A 26,362-nucleotide genomic window follows, 5' to 3' on the forward strand; every position below is an offset into this window, starting at 1 on the left:
ATTTAGTTTTCTTTATAATCTTACTCTATAGATTATTACCCTTAATAAATAAAAGCAGTAATGGACATCAATAAAATATTTATTTCAAGGATTAAACAAATAAATTCAATCTTTAGCAATATTTTCATTAATTGTTTCATATATGTAAGTCCATCTCCTTTCAGAGTTTCTTTTTCTTTCCCCTTTCAGAAGATGGAGTAGGAGTTCCTTCTTCTAGAAAACAATCCTCTTTTAAAGTAGGGTTTTGAACCCCCACTCTTGAACCTCTGCACATTGGTAGGGTTTATAATCCCATCACTGGAATGAATTAAGAACATGTGAATATTTTAAGGCTTGACACAATATTTAAAGATGACGTTCAGTCTGTGGTTATGTGGCCAACAATTACTGTATGTACAATGTATGGTCACTGCACAGTAGAAGCCAGTAGGGATTTACAGTGCTGTTTCCATTCAGCATTGCAAAGAAGACCAGATATTGCTTTTAACATTTTTGTGGTAGGATCTTTGTTGGCAATGCGGAAACAAACCATTAGCTTTACAGACTGACAGCCGATTCTGTTCAATAGCAGAACCACTGCAGGTCCATTATCTAGAAAAGCACTTTTTTCTTTTCATTCCTTTCATTTCACTGAAGATTATCAAAGATCCAAATCTCCATCTTCAGAGTGGTCAAGTGAATATCGAATATCCAAAGACTTCTAGACACTCCACATACTTTACTTCACACTCCACAAGACTTATACCTCCTAACATATACTTTTTTTTTTATTCAACATTACAATGAAGGTGATTTTATGATTTTTTAGATGACTGGCGCTAAACTTGCCTCTAAAACAAAAAGCCACATTAGTCATAACTAACAGCAGTGGCCCTAGAATATTACATGATCCTTAAGTCAAGAGTGAAAAAGTTTGTAATCCACTGTCAAGTTTCTTTGTCACTTTCTCCGACTGAGTAGAGTTCTCCAAGTCTTTTAAAGCGGGGACCCCATTCACTGAGGTAGTCAAAATTCTGATCTGAGTCTGATGTAGAGGACTCCAAAGAACTAAGGGAACCAGCCACTGAGCCTCTTCCTTCATAGCCATAAATCTGGATGGAGTCATAAGGTGGAGCCGTGGGATCATTATCAGCTTCATGAAGCCTTACGTTAATAAATTCATCAACGTCAACACCATTAGGAACAGGTGCAAGCCCCTGCCTGGGCATAAACTGAAGATCAGGCTTAATATCCTTACGGGGTAAAAATCCATTAATTCCATCTGGATTTTGCAAAGTCGCAATGTCAAAAGCTTCTGTATCTTCTTCGCCACCTCCTTCATCATCATAACGGATTATATTTTCCCTCACGTCTTCCTCATCTTTGATAATCAGAGGCTCATTTTTATGTCTTCTCAATGTTACAAACAGCACCACAATAACTGTAAAAAAGCATCACAGGCTGATTACTTAAGAAAACATCTAATCAAAGCAGCTGTAAACTAGATTTTTTTTGTAGAGGGCTGCAGACAGTATCCTTCTACAAGAGTAATAAAGCCATAATAAAAGCTGAAAGAGCTAGAAATGTAACACGCTGGTGGAATGGCAAAAATTTGATCAGGAGCTAGGGGAAGGAGCTCTACCTTCCTATTACCGTAACCCTATATGTATAAAATAGCTTATTTAGGCCCTTTTTTTTTTTAAAGAGTCAGAATTTTGAATGTCTCCATTTCTAAGCTTCACTTCAGACAGCTTTGGCCTGATTTTCAGATGGCTGATTTCTGAGAATTCACAATCCCAACTGAAATCAATAGGAACTGTTCAGCATCTCTGAAAATGAAACCCTAGTGCCCAGATGCATAAAGGTATTTAGGTACTTAACTCCCATTGATGTACCTTTGTGAATATGGGCCTATGTGTCTAAAGCTGGGCATGCAAAAATGGAGACAACCAAAATTAGGTGACACTTTTTGAAAATATGGCTCTGATCATAGTCACAGGAAGAAATCTTTTGTTGACCTGTTGCTCGAAGGCCATACAGTACTACAGTAAGGAGAGTGAAACTGTGATGGAGGGGGTGGGGGAGAAGAGGCTTAGGTCATCCTAATTTTAGAATTATGGGTAGGTGCACAAAGAGTTGGGCTTTAGTTACTATTTGTGGTTTCTGCAGCTTAATTCTGAAACCTGTTACTCAGCAGAGCAACAGGGCTCTTCCATCACTGTTCTCTCTTGCTTGCTGATGTCATATACTACTTTTTTATGTGTTTGATTCAAATATACTGTGCTTTTTATCTTGTAAAACTGCAATCTCTCTAAAGCCAGTACAATCCGGAATAAACTCATACAAGTCTTGGAAAAAATAGCAAATAATTCAGTTTCCAACATCCACGGTATAGTCTCAGTTCACCTTCTTACTCAACATTTCTAAAGCCTGATATGAATTGGTAGATTTGATTTCATAATACAACTTTTATTTAAATGCAATTTCTATGTAAGGATCTTTGGAATAGGGACTGTGCTTTCTGTTTTTGTACATCATTTAGTACAATAGGGCTCATCATGACTGGGTCTTAGGGCATTAATATAATTCATATATATTCTTTTTCTTCTTCTAGCCTTAGACTCATCTATATGCAGTTGAAGCAATTACTCCAAAACTCCACAGCTACTCAAATGTATATATATTAACACTAATAATTAGATAATATTTTTCCAGATAGCATCACCTTTACCAATTGGTTTCTTTGTTTATTTATAGTCATTTATGAACCAGAAAAATGTTGAACAGCAGGCTGTAAATGAATACATACCTAGCAGCAAAATGATGCATGCTAATATGGCAATTAAGGCTCCCATACTGAGTCCAATAGGAAGTACATAAGCTTCAACGTTACAGGACTGAACAACACCATCACTGCTGCAACCGCAGACCCGAATTGTAAGGGTGCTGGTGCTGCTCATGGGAGGATTTCCACTATCACTTATTACGATTGGTAAAAGATACACTTCTTGCTTCTGACGGCTGAATCCACTGTGCTTTGCCAAAATGCTGAGTGTATTACCTGGAAAAGTGAACATTTAAACAGCTGGATCATTTCAGAATAGCTGCTGAAAACAATTTTTCCCTAGTTCATAAATCCCCCACACAAGCACATACTGTGTCATGCACATCAGCCCCCTTCACCAGCCCCAGCCCCACTTACCAGATACATAAGGCACTGACCTTCTCAGCTTGCACATTCATAAAAACTAACTTCATGAAACTAGTGTATGGAAAAGTATTATTTTTAAAGTAATCCCACCTGCTATTAGTTCATTTAATAAAGTACACCCATCAGTAAAAACAAATTGAGTTTTGTATTTTACATTGAAGCTACATAGTATTGCTCCCACAGTAAAAGAAACATTTTTGTTGTTTAAAGTGGCAGAATTGTATAGAAGAAAACCAAAAGGAAGAGCTAGATTGGGTTAAAAGCTGTGGGCCTGATTTTCAAAGGTGATGGACATTTTTATTTGAAAGGTAGTTATTGGTACCTTGAAAACTAAATCCTATTTTCTTTTGAAAAAGTAAGAGAAACTGATTCCAGAGCATCCTAGCCCTCAATCTTGCAAAGACTTATGAACATGCTTTAATTCTATGCACGGTAGTTGCCCCATTGACTTCAGTGGGATCACTCATGTGTAAAGCTACCCTTTACCAATGCCTGACTTCTGCCATTGGCAGCATATCCAGCCTTGTGCACTGGAACTGAGCACAGTCACCAATGCGAGGAGAGTGACAAGGGAAGAAAAGGGATTTGCCACAGTTACAATTGGAAGAACTGCCTTCACTTTGGCAACTTTTTTTCCGGTGGTGTTTTAAACACAGTTTTGGCAGGTTGTTGGTTAGAAAATTCTAGGAAGTCACCATCAAGAAATCAGTTTTGGCCATCAGCTGCCTATTTGTTGGCTTTGTGCTTTAAAGAGATATATGTGGTAATGAAGTTGTGCTAATATCAAGGATCACTCAGCTAGATCGTATACATGGGCATTTGCTTTACCCATGTGGTTAGGGTGAATATTTGATTTACAAATCACATGTACTGTTCTCTCACACATAGTTAAACCTCTTGTATTCTCACAGCTTTCAACCATAGTGGACACAATTAAAACAATCCAGATTTAACTCCTGCGGTTGTTAAGTTTACTGTGCTATTTGTGATATTTTCAAAAATTGGCAATACTGTAAATACTATGGTGTGGCAAATGTTGATTTTGTTTAATGGTACCTAATATGTGTAGCTGTACATCAAATAACTGACTCAGATTCTCACAGGTAATTATTGAATTTAATTCCTCACTTAACATAAGAGATTTTCTATTGCCTTTAGGTAACCATAGAATCCAAACATTTACCAACCCACGCCTTTCTAATATAAATGATTTTGTATGTGGCAGAATGTTCATGTTTTAACGACTGTAAGTAAGCACTTAAAATATACAAGACACTTTGATTTATTTACATGCTTAATGATTCATCTCAGCTTTTAACTGCTTGATTCAGAGGAACAAATAATAAAACTCAATGTTTGGAGTCATGCCCTAACAGAGTGCATGTTGATTCATGTTAACTTGTTTTGTATATTCCTTCACAAAATAATAATAATAATTAATAAAATAATTACCCCAGACCCCTACATACAAGTATTGTGATGTTTATGTGTCTTTCTGAAAACCCTAATATCAGTGATGGAAAATGGAAAGATAAAGCTATACATCACATTTGGGGCTGAAGGGTTAGATTGCAGCTCTTTTCAGTAACCTCTTTTCTCCTGTATTCCCAGAGTAAATGTGCTTGAAATGCTATGAAAAAAGCAGTCTCCTCATATTTTGTGTTATGAAATGGTTTTGACTTAATCGCTAAATGACATTTCATGGAAAGCAGGAAATTGAAGAGGGAGGGTTGTGTGGCTGGAAGGGAGAGAAAATTGAAAGATAGGCAAAGTTCATACAACAGACAGATAGCACAAAGGCCCCTCTCCTGAGATGTGGCTGAAAAACACTCAGTGCAGCTCAGGAGGTGGTTGGTGTGTGTGGGGGGGAGAGGGGGACGGACAAAGGAACCTCTGAGATACCTTTGTGCTCCCTTGATCCTGGTGCCATTCAGGTTTCTGGTGTACACTGAAACTCCCTTAGGGCTGTTCTATGTATACCAACTTTTCATGGCCCCAGGGGCCATTCCAACAGCAATAGATCACGGGGGCAGTGACCACTAGCATTATACCAACATTAAAGAAGGCATGCTCAGTGCCCTCAAAGAGCTTGCAGTCTGTAAAATACAAAATACACAGGAAGAGAGAGATGGAAGGTAGGGGAATGGGGGGGGGGAAGCTATTCAGGTGGTTGGTCACATTCTGATAAAGTTTTAACAACATAGTGCATTGTTCTTGGTGTGTGTGTGTTCATTTAAGTGAGGGTAGATACAGAATACAGACAACTCCATACTACCCAACAAGAATACCCTAGGACAGGGGTCAGCAACATTCGGCACGCGGCTCATCAGGGTAAGCACCCTAGCGGGCCGGGCCAGTTTATTTACCTGCTGATGCGGCAGGTTCGGCTGATCGCGGCCCTCACTCGCCGCGGTTCGCCGTCCCGGGCCAATGGGGGTGGCGGGAAGCCGCGGCCAGCACATCCCTCGGCCCACGCCGCTTTCCGCCGCCCCCATTGGCCCGGGACAGCGAACCGCAGCGAGTGGGGACCGCGATCAGCCGAACCTGCCACGTCAGCAGGTAAATAAACTGGCCCGGCCCGCTAGGATGCTTACCCTGGCGAGCCACGTGCCATACGTTGCCGACCCCTGCCCTAGGAGATACTTACCAGTAGATGTGGTATTACTGATATAATAATAGTAATTTCTATAATTGATTGAGCCTGTAGCAGAGTATTAGAAAATGGACAAGTTCTTGTAGCTGACTAATTAGTTTTAGGGTGACCAGATGTCCTGATTTTATAGGGACAGTCCCGATATTTGGGGTTTTGTCTTATATATAGGCTCCTGTTACCCCCCACTCTCTGTCCCAATTTTTCACACTTGCTATCTGGTCATCCTAATTAGTTCCATAAACAGAAGAAGAAAAGAGGGAGTTGGATGTTGCATAAAGCATGGAAATGAAGATTAGGACTTCTAGGAACCTAATTCTCCACTCGCATACACCAGTTTCATGATGGTGTAGCCACAAGGACTGGGTGAGAAATGGTTTTCCCATCCCATGAGAATTTAAGAGTTCAATAAATGCTCCCATCCCAAATTGGGACAAAAAGTCAAATTCTAAACAAAAAATTGTGGTCCAGAACCGCCCTCTCCCCCACCCCTATCAGTTCAGGTCATTCAACACATTTTGTTTCAATAATTTCAAAACATTTTTTTTTAGATTTTGACCTTGTTTTCCTCTTTTTTTGAAATTTTTTTCATATAAATTAAGTTACATTTCTAACTGAAGTCATTTTGAACCAAAACAAAAACCAAACCCCCTTTTTGTTTAGAAATTGTCAAAATGATACATTTAAACAATTTAAAAACTTTTAATCGCCATTTTTTCACGTCAGGAAACTTATCTAAAGCAACCCTTTCCTGTGAACAGTTTCAGTTTCAATAAATCAATATTTTTGGCAAAAAAAAAATTAATAAAAAATTTCCCAATCAGCTCTAATAATCACGTGGGGTGTGTCTACACTGCAGCTGGTAACGAGTTTCCCAGCCTGGGTAGACAAGCTCCCACTAGCTTGAGTCAAGTGAGCACACTAAAAATAGCAACATGGCTGCTGCAGCTTGGGCTCCCAAGCCCATCTGACCCTCTGGATCTGAGCTCAGGTGGTAAGCCTCTGCCAGGGCTGCAAAATTCACGCTGCTATTTTTAGCATGTGAGCTTAAGCCAAGCTAATGAGTCCATCTAGCAAGGTGGGAGGCGTGCTCCCAGCTGCAGTGTAGATACACCCCTAGTGTAGCAGAGGAGAGAACCAGGCCCGGTTCTACCAGATTTGATTTCAAACATCCCTCCTCGCAAAATTCAGAGGTGCTTGGTTTCACAGTTCTAATTTAACTGATTATATCTAAAGCGGACCTAATTATTTAGATCTGAGTTTGAGTTTGTATTTTAGACATATTTAGAATAGACATTCAAACAAAGACCACCATAAATCAAAATAGTGATAGTATAAAGCAACATTTTTGAAGTTGAAGCTGATTACAGCTGAATACCTCTCTAGTACAGAAAGGATTCTCCTTCACTTTTCAGCTGTGGGAATCAGATTTTCCTTATGTCTTTTCAAGTTAGCAACAGTCACATCACAACTGATGGCACCATGGAGCTAAATAGATAGTCTAGTCCTTTCTCATGTCCTTTTTGGAATTATAGGAAGTGTGCCTGTTTATTAAAGCTAAATTTCAGGTGTGAGTTCTCAAGGATTTAGACAACCCAAACAGCATCAAACTCCTTAATTATACCCCTTATTCTGCGTGCCACTCTGATGTAATGGAGAAGATGTGTGTATGGAATCAATGATTAGTACATCTTCAGAATGAAGCACAACTGCACTTCTTTACACTGGTTAAAAATGTCAGAGGTGACACTGAAATGCACATATAGCAACAAAATCTCCCTCCTATCTCATACATGCTCACCAGCTGAATTGCATGGTATCAAACATCCAAATGTAAAGAAAAAAGGTACATTACTAAAATTATGCTGTAGTTCAATTTATTTAAGGGTTATTTTTAAAATGAACCTAATTTATTTTGTGGGTATAATCTTGGAATATCCTAGCAGGGCATGTTCAGCAAATCGTGTTTCCCCCCTCCTAGTCCCAGTCACTATTTTGGTGAGATTTTTTTTTTTTTAAAACACACATTTCTGTACATTTTTTTTAAAATGACCATTTAAAGAGATTTTAGCATGAGTTAAATCCATAATCCTTTTCTTTTGAGCTTCCAAAGGAGGGGTCAGACAAAACTAAACTCCAATCCTCCACAGAGAACCACACCCCTGTGTTGAAGTCCTTGGGACTGCACATAGTTCTCAAGGAGCAGGACCATATATGGTTGTTTTGTCCACATTGTTCCTATGCTCTTTTCTTTCTCCACACCTGATTCTTAAAAGAAAAAGAAAAAAAAGGCAGCTGAACTTCTGGGGCTCAGTCCCTACCCTCTCACTATCTTGTATCTAAGACATAGTCCTGCATGGGATAGCATCATGCATGGGGTCATTTTCCCATTGGGAGCTCCAGGTGTGCTTGTGCATGAAACACATACAATGATTTCCAGTTACAGAGACCCTCCCTCGAAGAAGCTACTTGCCTGTGTGACTAGCCAGCTCTGCTAAACCTGGCCTGGCCTGTACCCTTTGGAAAGGCTAGCACTACTGTGAGTGGGATCTTTTCACAGTCTTTATGCTGCTGGAACACAAAGCCCTCTTGGGAAGGCTCCTTGCATTCCATTCCTGGCCTCCTCCTCCTGTCCCCGTTACATATAGGAAGGGTCAGACACTTGCTTTGACATGAAAACATATTTTTTGTTTGCAGCTCCTTCTTCTTTCTGACGCAGTCACCCTATTCCTGTTCGCACCAGTGTAACGTGTTGCGGGTGTAGAACAGGCAGATGCAGACGAGTCATGAACAAAACGGGCAGGCTGTGCAAAGAGAAATTCTTTTTACTGGGCCCTGCTTGCACAATGAGCTTCATAAATAGAACTACTGCTCCCATGCTGCCCTTCACCTATTACCCTTTCACACACAAGGGTGCATCTAAACCATTCAGCCAATAGGTGGCTCCACTGAAACCTCCATGAGAAAGAGCACTGACAGCTGCCATTGCACGAAGAGGGGATTCTTGTATGTTTAAAGATGTTTACAAACAATGGATGACAACAGATCTTTCAGTTACAGCACAAGGAAGAGGGGGAAGAGAGGAAGAACTGGAGAGTGACGTAAGAGGGAGGAATTGGATGCTCTGGGGATAAAGTGGAAAGGCAGAGTGTGGGGGGGAGGGGAAAGAATTGGGAAAAAACACATGGGAAAAGGACTGGAGAAAATGGGACGGAGGAGAACTGGGATGGGGACAATGAAGGATGAATTTCTTCCACCCTTGCTCATGCTGGGTGGTATGTTACTTTGCAAATAGTCCTATTGATTTCAGGAGGACTACTTCTCACAGAGTGAGGTACTACTCAGCGTGAGTAATCTGGCCCAAAAGAAGGGGAAAAGAGAGGACTAAACTTGCTCTTTGTGCAGTGACTGTCATTTACTACATATTTATACAGCTAGCACCAGGTGAGCTCAACCTGGCTGGCCTGTAGGTACCAACGTGATATCAGAAGAGGCAGTAGACAACAAGAGGAGAGAAAGAGCTTTGTCAGCTAGAAGAAGACTACTGTTGAGCTAAATGATAATGAACCTTAAATATGGTGCAGTAGATATCGAGGAGACACAAGGGTGGGGCTCAATCAGATGTTCCCACAGTGGCAACCTGAACCTGTCCTCAGGAAAAAAGCAGCGGGTGACATTGAGAAAATTGTTTTGACAATGGATAGAAACTGCTCACTGCTGCTGTGGGAATCATGTTAGCAAGAGCCTCTAATTTGCCCCCTCAAAGTAAAAAAAGAAGAAAATGTCACCTAGTGCTGCTGGAAATATGGCCTGTACATGAAGAGCAACAGCCCTCAGCTTGCCTTTTATTTAGTTCCTAAAACTTGAAACTTGCAAATAAATCACACCAGCTGATTAGTAATAAATTCAATTTATCTGATTTGCTTTCCCCTCCCTGTGGACACTTTCTTTATAGTACTTGTAGCTGGAAAAGCAGCAGGCAGCTCCTCCAGGAACAGACACCAATGCTTCTGCATGAATTAACTTGGCAGCAGATGCTCAGCAGGGTAGAGGATGATCACTCTCCACTCATCTCTCTAATTAACCTGCTGATCCTTCATTATAGCGCTGTCCGTGTTATTTATTCATGCTACTTTTATCATAACAAAGAAAATTACGGGGGGAGGAGGGGGGACAAAAAACAACCCCCCTCCATATATTAATAAAGCTCTGACTGAAGCTGACAGAAGCAGAGACATTCAAAACTCAGGCTCCTAGATGCACAGAGGATTCAGACCCACTGTTCAGAGAGTCCACTAACATCCATAATAGTCACAGTGACAAAATGTAACACCCTTGCTGCTGAATTCTGCTATGAACTATAGGACATTGATGGAATTCATTGGAATACCCGAGTTTCGTTAAATATCAGTTGTTTACTGGGGAGGGAACGGGAGATGCATTTTATCCTGAGGCCTGGAGAATGGTGTGAGACGAGTATGGTAGCTCAGTCAGCATAGTGGTCAAGAAATTTGCCTTGATTCAAGCCAAATTCTGCTGTTATTTACAGTGATGTAAATCCAGCGTAACTTCATGGACTCCAATAATTATGTTTTTTTGTAACGCAGAACAGAATTTTGCTTTGGGCGTTTATTTTAACCAAACACAAAATCGGTAATTTAAGTCTGAGAATGAGTTTCAGTTTCTTGACATGTCTCAGTACAATGTACTTCAGTGGAGGCACAAAAATGAGAGCACTGGGACAATGAAATATTAAGCATTAAGACTGTGTCGTAAGATAGTTTAGTGAAAGCATCATTTTGATAAATAGTTTGGCAATGTCAAATAAATCTGACATCCTATTGAATCGCATTGTTTTGATTTCATTTGTGCAGGCTGACACCTTATGTTTTTCGTGGAGTTTTTAAGATGTTTTCCCCCTTTCACTCTCCTTGTGCTCAAAACTGGCTGAATCATTCTTGCTCAGACTTCCACACACACACAAATATCCACAACTTTGGACGGATACCAATCCTAGAATATCTGAGCCAAAATGATGAAAGTTTCAAAAATTACAAGGGACTAAAAAACAGGGGGATAGATTGGATATTGTGCAACTTTATTTATGCCAGTTGCTGCTGCTCCTACTATCACGAAACAAGGACCAAGCACAATCCACAGTATGTCCAAAGCTTGAACATGATCTTTCTAACGATTCAAAAGCAGTTCACTGAAAATATTTTAAAACGAGCTTTGTGGCTGTCTCTGTACTTACAACGTTTGTTTACAAGTGGATTTGCCAAATTCCCATAAAATAGATGGCTATGGAAATATTTCCAGCACAACTGAAACCAAGAAGTGACAATGGAGACAGTACTTGTGAGATGGCCAGTGTGATTTCTAGACCCAATGACTTGTAAAAGCACCACTTAGCACTTGTTCCTGCACAGGGCTGAGTGCTTCCTGAAGGCTTCCAAGTACCCTCAGCTCTCACTGAGCTGTTCCGAGATAGCTGGATGAAAAGTTACAAGGGCAAGTGAAAAGTGTTAAGATCACAATGCCCCAAAGTTTCAAAGTAAAAAGCCATGTTCATGATAAAGTATGTTGATTTTACTAAGCAAAATGCTAACCCTGAAACATATGTACATAAAAGTGTGGGTATACATGCAGTAGACATGAGTGGCTTTTATGACACTGGCATCAACCTTGATTAACTTGCATGTGAAAATAAAAAGCTGGTCCTCAAAATGGAAAGACACATACAGAAAATGTGATTGACAATTTTTAAGCGTTTAAAAAAGAAAGAAAAGAAAAAGAAACACCAGCAGTCAGTTTACATTCAACTGTAACTTTGTGTATGCACCTCATCTTGCTTCTTTAATTCCTTGACACACTCTATTTACAGATCAGTAGATTTTCCTGCTGGGTAAGCTTCCACCTACCTAGCTCTTTTTCTGTCTCTCTCTTTCTCTCCCTTTTGTAGTGCTCTCAGAAAGATCAAATCATTAATGGTATTAAAGACTTTGTGGTAGAAATTATTATCTATGCTGGATATATTACTTACATGAAGAAAGAGTTTTTAATTGGAAATTTTACAGCTGGAAACCTCAGCACTGCAGAGTTGTGTATTTCTTCACGTTTATTGGAGCTAATACGTATTGTACAGGGTTTGAATAAACACTATTATCATAGGTGGCTTTTTATATGCACTTTGGAGAGCTAAAAAGCAGTTTCTCCATAATACAAAGAGCCCTGTCAGATAATATGGAGAGAAGTAAGGATATCCTTATTAAGATGTTCCGTGCATTCTAGAAGTGAAAATATGAGGACATTTCATTCATTTCTTATCTCATTCCATAAGTGATAGGAGTTCTCCTGGAGAGTTTTAAAGAATTTAATAATAAAGTCATCAGTAAGTATGTTTGAGTGGGAATGGTCACAAAACAAGCACAGAATCAAAACTCTGTTGTATTTAAAGAAATGAGAGTCATACATTTGGTAGCCAAATATAAGTCTGTAGAGGGGAAAAATACCAGACAAATACTTGGAGAACATTTCAGCTCTTTACGTGACTACTAATCCACTTTAATCCATGTGAATATTAATCCATTATGCCTCCTTACTACTATTAACTATGATAAGCAAATGTTTTCAGATCATCTAGCAATACTTTGTTCATGTATTAACTTGCTCATTGACAATTATGGTCAAATTTTCAACCCCCAATACATGCACATTGAAAGAACTCTAACTTAGATTGTTAGCTCTTTGGGGAAGAGACCATCTTTTTTCTCTGTGTTTGTACAGCACCTAGCACAACGGGGTCCTGCTCCTTGATTAGGGCTCCCGAGCACTATAGTAATACAAATAATAATAACAAATGAACAATTGGTGCCACATTGTTCTACACCAGGGGTCGGCAACGTTGGCACGCGGCTCGCCAGGGTAAGCACCCTGGCGGGCCGGGCCAGTTTTATTTACCTGCTGACGCGGCAGGTTCGGCCGATCGCGGCCCCCACTGGCCGCGGTTCGCCGTCCCGGGCCAATGGGGGCGGCGAGAAGCAGCGCGGGCGAGCGAAGATCCCTATTTTACAGTATAGAAAATGAGGCAAAGAGATGAAATTGCTTTTCTAAGCTCACACAGTAAGGCTGCTGTAGACCCAGGGGTTGAACCCAGAGCGTCTCAGTTCCACACTAGTGCCTCAATCACAGGACTACCTTGCTTTCTCGTATGCCTCTATGTTAACACCTGTACAGTGACAATAAAAAAATCAAATGGACGCCCAAACTGTAAAGTTCTTATCTGTAGAGGCAGGACCAAAATTAAGTACACACCAAACCAGTCACTCTCACAGTCCTGTACATTTGGGAACCCTCTGTGAGCTCAGCTATTCAGGAATGCATTTCCCTTTTCTGGTTCTAGCAGACCCAGAGAAAAAGAAAATTCACAGATCAATCTCTCTTCTAGCATCAAGAATTTAGGAGCCAACTCAAAGCCCAGCCCCTTCACCACCCACAATGTAACAGGACACACAAATCATAAGTAAGGCTACGCTTATGTCACGGAGGTCACAGAAGACGTGCCTTCCAGAGACCTCCGTGGCATTTTCTGTTTCAGCCCCCAGTCTGTGGGGCCCAGGCAGGGTTCCAGAAGGGCGACAGCCTCCTCAGAGTCCCCCTGCAGATTTCCAGCAACAGCTTATAGCCTCTTCAGGGTCCCCCTACAGGAGACAGCCTCTTCAGGGGGCCCTCCCCGGGTTCCAGCCACCAGGGACAGCCTTGCGGGGCGGGGGGTTGGGGAGGAACCCTGCAGCTCCCAGCCACCAGGGTGGCAGGGGAAACCATGGAGCTGCAGGAGGTAGGTCACGGCTTCCGTGAATTTTTGTTTATTGCCTGTGACCTGTCCACGACTTTTACTAAAAATAACCATGACAAAATCTTAGTCTTAATCATAAGGCTAGCCCTGTGTTGCAAAACTGGGCTACGAGTCCTAGTCTAGGCTAGAATACAAAGCACAGACACTACTTTGTTGCTCCTGAAAGGATTCCATTCACACTGCTTTGAAAGATACATCTGAGGTTCTTTTACTTAACAATGTTCTTTAGTCTGTAGCACATTTAAAAAATATGTAAAAGGGGAACACAGAACAGGACAACTTTTGATTATGCAAGTCACCATTGCAAACCATATGAGCAAGTGAACAGTGATTAATTTCACTGTGGGAGAGGTGAGACAGCATTTTTTTTTCTAGAGTAAATTGAATGCTTTGGAATACCTACTTGTATGCAGTGTAGTTGTAGCTGTGTCAGCCCTGGGATATTAATGAGACAAGGTGGTAATACCTTTTATTGGACCAACTTCTGTGGGAGACCTGAGTTCAGTTCCTGCTCTGCCCTAGCTTGTCTCTCTCATCAACAGAAGTTGGTCCAATAACAGAGATTATCCCACCCATCCTGGAATATGTGGTGCATCACACATATATATAACACCGGATACTGTAGGTAGGTTCACATGCAAGGTCTGCTTTGAAAAAGGATTTTTTATTAAAAACAAAACAAAGTCTTGCTGATCATGAGAGCAATATTGCTTGAGTAAGGCCCTTTGCATAATCTTTTACAATAAAGATAAAAATGTCCCATTGAACCAGAAGGCTTATTAAAATAATCTGAAACTAAATTATGCAGTTTTTATGGTACTTTTTGGGTGATTTATGATAACTAATCTTACAGGCTCTGAAGCATTCATGGATATTTCAAAATGACCTGCTTTTCATGAAAACCAACATTTGTGATGTATCTTCTGAAAAAAAACAGATTGATAGCTGCTATCAAATTTGATAGCAGATACCAGATATGAAGAAAAAAATTTGCACTGTAAAATTTTAGCTGGCTGATCAAATTATGTCATTTACATCCTATTATGTCACATGTCATGCTGACACATGGCAGAGTAGAATTTAAGTCACATAATAGATGGCTGCCATATGCAATGTAATTTCCTAATTGTGAGCTCTATTAGTCTGGGGAAATAGCCTTCCAAGAGAAGTATGGAAGACCTAAATTTCTTGAATCATTTAAAATACTGAATAAAATACCAGAGAACATAGCAGAGAGAACAATAGTGCACAGATGGAGAGATGGACCACATCATTTCATAAATCTTTTACATCCCTAAATTTATGGTTCTTTGCCAACAGCTTAAATAATAATACTTGTTTATAACATAAATTAACCACTGGATCAACTGGTGGATAATCAGCCTAACGTGTTTACAGAGTATCTATTCCTATGCTGAGATTAAAGTGCACCATGGAGAATTTCAAAATAATGAACAAACTATTTTCTGGTTTATTGTTATCATTCTTATAGGCTAAAATTTCCCAGAAATGAAAAATAATAATATTTATTCTGCTCTTGTGCAGCATTGACATAAAAAGGGATTATTTAAGTAATAATAAATAGAGGCAAACAATGCCAAGGTGAAGGAATGAACATTTTTTCCTCCCTTTTGAAAAATGTGAACTTTAAATAATTGTCTGAATAATTTCTAGTTCTATGCCTTTGGAAAAGTCAGAACTTTAGATAATTGTCTCTTAAGTATTCTAAAACTTTCCTGTGACCTTTAGTCCAGCAGAGCTGTAATCAAACATACCTGTATGGTCATTTCCAGTCTAGAGGCAACTATTATATTTTACACTTGGGTCTGCTAACCCTTTAAAAGCTGGATAGAAATTTCTTTGTCCATGAGGTGATCATACAGAAAATTTGTACTGACAGTATGAGACTGTATTTGTTTTATCTTTAACAGGAAGGTAAAAAAACAAGTGAATAATTCAGATGCAGAATCTCTACTTTTTTTTTTTTTACACTTACATGCTTCTATGAATGTGGGGAATGGGGGTGGAGGAGGCACAGAGGACAGCAGCTTTGGTTTCCAGATCTATCTCATGTACTTATATGGTCCCCATCACCACACAGTCTTTAACTTATTTATCCTCCCAACACCCAATGTGAGGGAGGGAAATGCTACCATCCCCATTACAAATGGGGAATTGAGGCAGAGTGACTTGCCCAGGGTCACACAGGAAGTTTGGGGTAGAGCAGGAACTGAACACAGTCCAAGTTAGTGCTCTAGTCACTGGAACATCCTTCTTCTCTAAACTCCTATTGACATCAATGGGGTCAGGTTTTCACCTGAGTTTCTTAATTTTGTTCTGTGCTGCCTACAGTCATCAGACAGTTTCAAGGTACAACTTTCCCTACCATCCTGATGTATATTTGTACCCTTGTTTCTGTTATTTCTCTATTCCATAGTTGCCTGGTTTAAAAAAATCACTGCTAAAGATAAGAATCCCTATTGTGTCTTCAGCACACTTGTGTCTTTAGCTGAAATGGCAGAATATTCACCTGGGATGCTTGCAAATTTAGGGGCAATTTCTGCTCTCAGTTACACTGTTGGAAATCCAGAGTGACTCCATTAATTTCAATGACCCTTGGATTTTGGTCCTCCCTGTAATTTCTGTGTGTTTTCTCAGTATTAATTGCCACGTATGTCTTTGTCTTAAAGAAAGGATGTAGCAGACTTTAGATGAACCCAGAGGATTCCAACCTGCAAGTGGAACATTCCTGGCCACATAATATTTTGTGTGTATGAATTATCACAATTTTCACTGAATTGCAACTTCATTACAGTCAATAGCTTGATGCTGATCTCACTCAGACTGATTTATCTCCACTGACTTCAGTGGAGCTTCTTCTGATTTATATCCTTGTAAAATGGAATTGGAGTCAGACCAATGGAATTTCAAGAGTTAGCACAAAATTTGGCTCCTCAGTTTTGCCCAATGTACTCAGCTAGCCAGACACCTTGGTTACTTGTAATCATATTGTTCTGACATGATGTACATTTCATTCGGATCACATCACTACATATCATGTGTGTTGAATGTTGCAGCTGTAAACTATGAGAATTAATGCAAGATGCCAAGCTCTAGTATGGAAAAGAGATGAAATGGTTGTCAAATGTGCTTAGCATTAAACATACATTATTAACATGGTAATTTGCATAGACTAATGGATCATTTTCAGCATCTACAGATTATATTTAATTCTATTATGTTGTTCATTTAATCAAAAGTTTCAAAAAGTAAGAACGTACTCCATTGGTCATTGTTTTAAACTGCTTTGGTAAAACTAGTGGCTATATTCTGACCTGGAGCCATGAACTTCCAATTAATTAGTATTTATATTTTGCCAAATTTGGACCAGGTGCTATGGGGGTAAATGAAAAGCTAACAACCCCATCCAGAGGGCCTTGCAACCTGAATTTTACTTAAAATAGGATGAAATGTCATAGTATTGATGACTTTGCTACAGGCATTGACATGTGAGATTTAGACATTGAAAATAATGGAAGATATGTATCTAACCCCCCTAAATCATTTTGAAAGTTTCAATTGAGAGTATCTTTCAATGCTCAGCCTCAAATGACATGGGTTTTAGTGTATGTATATATCACCCCGGTTCAATGAAATTCATGAACCTTTCATCAAACAAAGGATGAGTTTCAAGAATCCCTTCCCTAGCCCCATCTCCTTCCCTCACCCAAGCTATTTCCGCACAGGTTCTGGGAAGGGTTTCTTAGCTTAAATCAAAACCATGAGAAAATATGAAATTATTCTTGCTTTCTAAAAATCAAACTGAACTAAAAAATTTGAACCCCATGCTATGAAAAAATAAAATAAAAGCAGAGACAATTTAAAATATATCCATTTATAAAAGGTGCATATGGGGAGCTTAAGGATCAGGAGTTTTTTATATTGGCATTAATCAAATATTAGCACAAATAACTTAGCATCTCACTGTCAATGCTGAAATGACTCTTAGGGTATGTCTACACTGCAAAGAAAAACCTGTGTGACAGGGCTTTGCAGGGCTCAGGCTGTGGGGCTAAAAATAGCAGGGTAGACGTACCTACTCAGAAGAGCCCAGACTCTGAGACTGTTCCCCGTCACCGGGTTTCAGAGCCTGGGCTCCAGCCTGAGAGGGAATGTCTACGCTGCTATTTTTAACTCTGCAGCCTGAGCCAATTGACCCAGGCTCGAGACTTGGCGCCGGTGGTTTTTCTTTGCAGTGTAGACATACCCTTGTTCACACAGATGCTGACTCTACACACACATAGAATTTTAAATGATTTACCAACAGATCATACAGCACTCCAATAGAGTTGACCTGGGATCAACCATATCAACCATATCAAATTTCTATTAGAACATTTAAAAGGGCAAATGTAGGCCATGGTATTTTAGTACTGCTGTACCATTAATTCTTATAATGTGTACTTTGAGATAGTGGCCACCTTACTATAAAAACTGACTAGAATTTATCGGAGAAGTGCCTGTTGGTACTGTTGTAATAAAGATTCTGTCAGCACTTCCATTACAAACTCTTATTTTCAGGGGTTTATAACTCAGCTGTAACTTGCTATGAGAAATTTTTTAGCACGCATACTCTTTGCCAAAGATCATTCCAAGCTAAATGTGGCTTAAATTATGAGACATTTTAAGAAAAAAAATATCACTTGAAATTTCCTTGGAGCTGCTGCAACTCAAAAATTGTGGCTTTGGTTTCAACAGTGTCTGATCCTGCAGTCTTTCAACATGCAAGAGTCCATTTGATTTCCGTGAGAATAAGGTGTGCGTATGACTGCAAAAACATGCTCTTACATATATTTTTAAATGTAATCCATAATATAAACTAGTGACATCATGTGTTATATTTGCTTTTAAAATTTTAAAGTCTGAGATATTGAGGTGTATAAATACTCCTTAATGTATGTGCAGTATGGACAAAGGTCATAACTGGAAGACCCACACACAGTAAAAGTCATGGATCCCAACATATCTAGCTTGGAAAGATGAAGGGTTGTCAGCATATGACACTTTGCTTCTGGGCAGTATAGTTATTTCAAACCTGATGACTAAGCCATGTAAATGCTATAGGCATACAAACTAATTTGCACCACTATCAAAACTGGCAGATAAAGTGCTGAACAGTTTTGCAAAAACTGAAATACTTGGCAGGTACAATTCATTTGTGTGTGAGAGGAAACAAAAAGGCTATTTATTTATTTAGTTAGTTATGAATCACTTTTGTACCAAGCCAAAAACACGTGAGGCAGAAATCAAATATGGAATCCTTCCCACTGCCTCTTTCCTAAGGGGTCTCACTCCATTGATTTTGCGGCTTCTGGGTAAATTGTCCCTTTTTCGGAATTGCACAGAATTTTAGATTTATGCCACAATTGGCCAGTGAGATGCCTCAATTGTTCTGACCTCTAAATCTCTGGGGCACAGCTTGCACTAGTGTTACTGGTAGCCATATATCTTGCTTGCCACACTGGATTTGCTCCCTCTATCATCTGTAATTCATGGATGAAGAATCTGTAACAGTACAGACAGTAGCTGTGATAATACAAGGTGAGACGAGCATAGTAAAACCAATAAAAGTAATAAGAATCTCAAGTGATTCTATTGGCCCAGATTAGGGACATGAGAAGATTTTAACAATAATCCAACAAATAATTTCGATCACGGCAAGAAGGCTGAATTAGCTGAGCAGTGAATCAGAAGAGCAGAGGGAAATAAACTTGGAATAGCATGAGAAATTCTGAAGGAGAATGTTAGGTACTCTGAGAAAGATATCAGTTTTCTTACTGGATGAACTAGAAGATCAGAAGGCCAGATTAAAGGAATCCCAGAAGAAGATGAGTGTAAGAATTCTTTATACAAAGTTTTCTGAAGGAACTTCTTCTGATAGAAAGAAGGCCATAGAATTCTCAACAACAAACAAACAAAAAAAAGGAAAGGCGTATTTGCTGATAGCTTTCTGTGTGTCAGGAGACAATCATGAGAGAAGCACAAAATAAGAGTGTGGATTTTTCATGAAAAAAATCGACTGGAATCTTTACTGATTTAAAAATTTGAGATGTTACAAGAGAAATGGGACTAGTACCACTTCTGGAATAGACTAAGCAGATGCAGAGTGATATCTGAAGTGTGGTATCCATCCCCAAACTACCCTCCTTTATTTTTTAATACTAGAGATCAGCACAAAGATTGCATCCAGATGAACAAGGAATTGGAGAACTTGCTGGTATGAGTTATACCCACCAGCGAGAACAACAGTATTTCTTGAGACTAGTCCCTCCATGTAGTTCACTTGGTTGAGACCTAGAAGCATTTACTTATTTATTTTTATGAGAATTTTCTACAGAATCAAAGGGTAGTTAGGGATTTCCTTTGTGGCTCTTATGAAAAATCACAATTTTTATTGATTTATAGGCTATTATGGTCCCCATCATCATCTGAGCACTAAGCAAACATTAAAAAAATGTACCCATACAGCCCTTCTGGGAGATGAGTATTCTATATATGGGGAAATGACACACACACCATGATTAAGTGATTTATCCAAAGCCAGATAAGAAGCTTGTAGCATTTCTAGGGAAAAACACTCTAAATCCCAGTCCAGTTCCATAATTGCAAGCCATCCTTTGGAGTGAGGCTTGCTCACAAATAATAAGGTTTAAAGTTATACTGGAATGACTCCCATGTCAGTTATAGATGGATAGAAAATGGCTACATCAAAGATTATTGTTTATTATTTGTATTGTTGTAGCACCTAGAATCCTTAGAGTGAAACTTAGGTATGGCAGTTCACAACAAAACATTTTTATTTCAGTTCTTATGAGTTCCCACCTCCTATATTTTGCTTTGAGTTTGGGGTTAGGTTGAACCAAAGTCTCCAAGAGAAACTCAGACAAAATCATGAAATTCTACCTGGTTTTAGGTGAAAACCATATAAAACCACCAAGTCATTAGTTATATCCTAAGGAAAAAAATAACCAACTCCCATGTGTGAGACGGGCAAAAATCTGCCTAAATGTGCAAATATCAGAAAAGATTGCTCAAGTGACCACCTGATTTTTCTCTTGAACAACCTGAAAATTCTATAAGCACTGCGACAAAATGGCTAATGTTGATATGGTGGGTCCCACGCTTTTCTTGGCAGGGGGGCTAAGATGCCACCCCTTGCCCCTGCTCTTGGGTGCCAAGGGCCCCGCTAGTGGCCTGGGAAGGTGGTAGAGGAGGGAAGCGGGGGGAGGGGTCTGGGTTTGTTCCTCACTCTGAGCCCCAGCCCCTCTCAAACTCTGCAGGTTTCTTGCCCTCTTCCCCCTTGGGTAGGGTTACCCTCAGTCCTTAATGCTAGGAGAGGGAGTCTCCCTTCCTTCGGTTCTCTGGTCTTTCAGGTCTCAGCAACACACCTCCAAACTCCAGTCCTCTCTCCTTCCTCACACACTGACTGCCCGAAGCAGGGTTTTTTATTAGGTTCCTGACAGGGCCTTAATTGACTACAAGTGCTCCATTTAACCTGTAGCAACCCTCCCTAGTCTACAGGGAACCACACCTTAATTAGCCTAGAGCTTATATATCTCCCCTCTCCCACTCCTCCCTGGCCCTGCTGTATCACAGCACTCAATGGCCTACAATCTTGCCAATTTTACTGAGATGGTCATAAGCACCACATGGTAGTATTCTCATTGAAACTCCTCCTGAGCTCAGTCTTGCATTCCTGCTTCCCATCAATTCAAAATATGAGAGCCAAATCTTCCTCCTGGCTTATCCCTCTGACCATCCTCCTCCTCAATTGGCTCCCCTGTTTCCACAGCACCAAATACAACCCTTTTGTCTTTTCCCCCAATTCTCTTCATAACTTAGCCCCACCCTACCTATCTGACTTGTTACCTTAAGGCTGACTCCCATCTTCACTCTACCAATAATGTCAGCCACAGTCTCCCAATTTATTGCTTCTCCAACAAGCATTTTCGTGCTTTCTCCTATACTGCCCCTTATGAGTGGAAATAGCCCCCAGTCTAAATCTATACAATCAGCACCTTGTCCCCCTCCAAACCCCTCCTCAAAATTCACCTTTTCTGTAATTCATACCAAAAACTGGCATCTGAATACAGCTAAACTGGCTGGAACAGCTCATCTCCTATTCTGTTACCCTGGCTTCCCAACCCCAAGCCTGGCCTGCAAATTTGTCTCATCCACCTATCATGCCTTGTCTTCTAGACTATAAATTCTTTGAAGTAGGGATTGTCATTCATCTCACAATACAGGGACCAGACCTGGTTGCCCTTTAGGTGCTACCATGATAGAAAATAATAATAATTACTCATGAAAAGTGTGACTAGCATAAATGTGGTTGCATGAGAGAATACTAACCCTGATAAGTTGAATTTTAACAATTAGGTACAGGTTGGAGACTCATACCGCATTGTATTTTATGCATACACATGCCGCTGTGTCTGTTACGGCCAGAGGAATCCACTATGTCTGTGAATGAAATTTGCTTGCTTATGACTAGTGAGGAGGGATTCAGGTTTTTAGGGATATATTTGACACCCTCCCCACAGCCAGCCAGTCTCTGCAGCACAGAAAGGGTTCACATTAAGATTGATGTAATGGTCATCTGGCTGGGAAGAATTACTGTATTTCAAATGAATAAGAGGAGCTCCGTGAAAGCTCAAAAGCTTGTCTCTCTTGCCAACAGAAGTTGGTCTGATAAAAGATATTCTCTCACCCACCTTGTCTCTCTGTACTTCAAATGATAATTTATTACTTCCTCAACACCACTTGTATATTTGGCACTGTATGGGAGGTTACAATCTATGCAAACCAACTCCATAGTCTTGCTTTACACTGTATGTTGTCCGCAAACCGGATTCTCTCCCTAGAAGAGGTGTATTTATCTGTTTAACTGTACTACAACTTCAGGCAGTGGGAATATCAGCTAATTCTCATCTACTGAGACCCAGTGGTTAGAAGAGAAAAAAATACAACTGAGGGGTGGAAGAATTAATTAATATTCTTCCTGACAGCCATTGGAGGATGATTAAAACAGAGCAGGTATGCAGAAACCTTACAAAATAAAATGCAAAACCAGTGACTAAAAATGGACTTATGCTATAATTGCCAATTAGCTGCTCAGAACTACAAAACCAAACACATGCACACACTCCCCCAGCCAATAATGAGGTTGGGGAAAGGGTAGGGAGTGTTTGTTAAAATATCATGTTTGTCCTGACCTGTGACCAGATTAGGGACAAAAATCAATGGCAATTTCCCCTCCTACCAACACCTCCACTTCTGAGACATTATTTCTCCTACTCAGTGAATAAATGCCACTTAACAAAATATCCAGCATGGATAGAAAGCATATTGTCCATGAGTACCTCTACTAAGGGACCTGCTTTTTGAGTGCAGAAAACTTGGAGGGATTCATTCCAAATAAGAAACCAGAAGCGCCTTATATTCTGACAGAGGCATCTAAGCTACATGTTTGCAGAAGACTCTCTCCTGAAAATCTGGAAAAAATATGTCCAAGAGTACTGATGTACATTTGGTAAAAGAAGCCAAGGCAAAGATAGCCACTCTGCTTATATACATGATTCCAGGCAGGAAGCAACAACCTGTGAAAGTTGTGCGGGAATAGTTTCTTTCTTTTGCTCCCATATAGGTTGAGTTCTGAATGAGACGTGGTGATCCAGTACATCGTGAACATTGTAAAGCTACAATTGGAGAGATGCAGAGATCATCTTCTTGGAAGAACATTCCCCCTTTATAAACACCTTATACTTCTAATGCAAACTATCAGATGTTAGAGTAGAAATACTCCACCATGCACAACAACCGAATGAGACTGGCAAACCTGACACATAATGGTGAGGAACAGATTGTGAAAAGTTTTCCTCTCAAATACACTGATTCTAAGCCCCAACCTATACAGTGAAGTTCCCACGCTGTTTTCGAGGAGAATATGGCCCACTGTCTTTATTATTGAAAGACAATTTATTTTATAAGTCTTAGCATTTTGCATAAACAGTCAGTACACTAATCTGTATGCACAGCCGAACCAACATGTGACAGAACACTTAAGCAATTTGTAACAAGGAAGGAACAGGAGGACAAGTAGAGTTACTGTCACTAAAGTTTGCTTATTTATAGATAAGTTCATTGGTTTAGACATCAGATAGATACTCTCAGGATACACAAAGATCTGAAACACGGACAAACCTACAAGTGTCCAAGCAGATGTTGCCAGATAAGAAGAGGAATCATCTCTCGAAACGCCTATTAATGTTAAGGTTTATTTTTCTCTGGTTTTCTTTCACTCACTTTCTTTATTTTAATCATGGTTAATGATTATATTAAAGTGACAAAATGGGAGGAAATGTGTGTGTGTGAGGGGTAGAATATAGTTTAATAGTCTGTGTGTACTGAGGAACTTTTGGTGAAGAGATACAATATTGCTGCTATGTTTGACTACACGTTGGCCTCCCATTAAAAGACAAGTGGAAACTGAAATGATACAGAAAATAAACATGATGAAGGAAACATTTAAGTCCTCTCACCAAATTATCATGTATGTGCTGAGGCTTCATTAATTTATGTTTGTAAAGCACTTTGAGATCCTACAAGGTACTACATACAATCAAGACATTGCTGTACATCTGAAAAAACTTCTAAAATTTCGGAGGGATCCAACTTTGGATTCCTTTATTGCCGAGATGCTCCTGGATGTGAAATTAGCACACTTGCTACCCTCAAGGCCTGAGGTCCATTGTTTAGCTGAAATTATGTCAGACTGAAGCTTTAATTTGTTCTTATCTCTATGTGTCTACCTGGTATTTTATCCGCATTCCAGATTTTCTTTGCTAAGATGAATTTATTCTTTCATGGTGATTGCCTGGCCCATTTTTTTTCTTTTTTCTGTTTTGTTTTCTTAATCTTTTTTTTCCTTATGTGCTGTTTTAAAATGATGCCACTGTTACTTACTTTACTGTATTTCTATTGACAAGTTAATGAAATAATTATTGGAAAAAGAAATAAAACTATATTAAACTATTAGATCTGGCAAACACTACAGCAGGAAAATTCGCAATGTTTTCCATTGTAGTGCATTTGATGCTCAACACTGACCTCAGATCTTTTTCACTTAGACTGCATCTGGTTCTTAATTAGTTTGATTTATAAAATGAAACATAATTGACTTCTTGTCAACATTATGTTGCTAGCAGCACAAATCATAAATTATAAATAAGTGAAGTAAAAGCCTTTTATGATCATGTATGCATAATGGCATGCTGTACATATACAATATTATCCCTTCCTTTATTGCTCTCCTTTCATGTTTGCTTGTACTGGTTCATGTTCACATAAATGTTCTGAAATAAACTGTCATTGTGACTGATAATTCACGTGGAAAAAAAGGGCTCTCTCAGGAGGGATATGATGCTGTGGAAGTGAGCCCTCCATTTGAGTATATGGATTCCCTGACTATTGGCTGGATACTTTCATCTGTGAGGGTGATGGAGAAGCCAACACAACAGAGATAGGATGAAGACAGGACTGAAAAGGTTAAAAGAGTATCTGGAACAAAAATGCTCCAGTAGAAGCACTTTGTTAGCTATAAAATTTCAAATAGAGCAGGGAAAAAAATAATAATAAAAAAAAAAACCAACAAACAAAAAACCCCAAACCACAGCACAGCTGAAGAAGAGCCTAAGGATGCCTAAAAGAGGACAATCAGCTTACCAGGTGGCCCCCTCCTTGCTGGCTGGAACATCAGGTTGGCCTATCCGGTCCAATGAAGACTTGATTGATCACATCTGGCTTATGGCGGAGGAGAGAGGGGATCTGTCTGGCTGGAGCCCTGCATCCTGAATACAGGAGAGGAGTGAATAAGGTTTCAGCTGGACAGAATAGACAGCATGGTCAAAATGTGGAGGAGGTTGGTAGCTGTGTTAGAATTTGTGGATCTGGTTCTGTTCTCTGGCATTGGGTTTCAGCTAGAACAGAGGAAGTTCATTGTCAAGCTGCCAAAAGGAGGCCACCTCTTCAGCCTACAGAGGTGGCAAAAGCTGCATCAATCATTGAAAGAAAGCGTAGACAGCAGCCAGGTAGGGTTAAAAGATATGTTTGAAGAAGAAATTGCACGCAGTCCTCACCTGTTCCGTGGCTCTAATTAGAGGTGAGCCTGGAAAGAGTAGCTGCCTACACGTGAAAAGAAAGATGGGGCAGGTGGCAGAGCACCAGGTATTGGTGGAAGAAGCAGAACAAGATTAAATGTCCAACATGGAGGGATTACATGCCCAATATACACTCTGCTACAGTGGTGGCAGTGGGAAAATGCAGGTTTCACCCTGTATTGCTGTAGTCCTCACTACAGACAATAATGGAAACTTCTTCTCTACAAGACAGCCCATTCAAATATCACTCAGGTGATAGCATGGGGGCATTACAGAAAATAGCTTGTAGGTGAGGTAGTAGAGGAGGATAGGAAAAGGGAAGAAGGAAGGTCTCAGACATGAAGGATACATGCTGAGCGAAAGAAACAAATGCTGGCTTTTCATTGTTACTGGGGTTCTAAGTAGATGGTGCACATGCAAAGTGGCATGTTCTAAAAAGTGAAATATGT

The 26,362-nt window shown here is 39.8% G+C and overlaps 1 protein-coding gene across 1 annotated transcript in view; it reads right to left on the bottom strand.

Moving 5' to 3' along the window:
• Positions 1-926: 926 nt before the first annotated feature.
• CDH8 (cadherin 8) overlaps positions 927-26,362 on the bottom strand; it is a 178,100-nt gene continuing 152,664 nt past the window's right edge. The window contains exons 10-11 of the mRNA XM_065416681.1: positions 2,789-3,040; positions 927-1,420 (exon numbers count right to left, since the gene is read on the bottom strand). Coding sequence (XP_065272753.1) covers positions 927-1,420; positions 2,789-3,040 — 746 coding nt within the window. The remainder of the gene's footprint in view (positions 1,421-2,788; positions 3,041-26,362) is intronic.

The sequence above is a fragment of the Emys orbicularis genome, chromosome 14, assembly GCF_028017835.1.
Source record: "Emys orbicularis isolate rEmyOrb1 chromosome 14, rEmyOrb1.hap1, whole genome shotgun sequence".
NCBI classification, from domain to species: Eukaryota; Metazoa; Chordata; order Testudines; family Emydidae; genus Emys; species Emys orbicularis.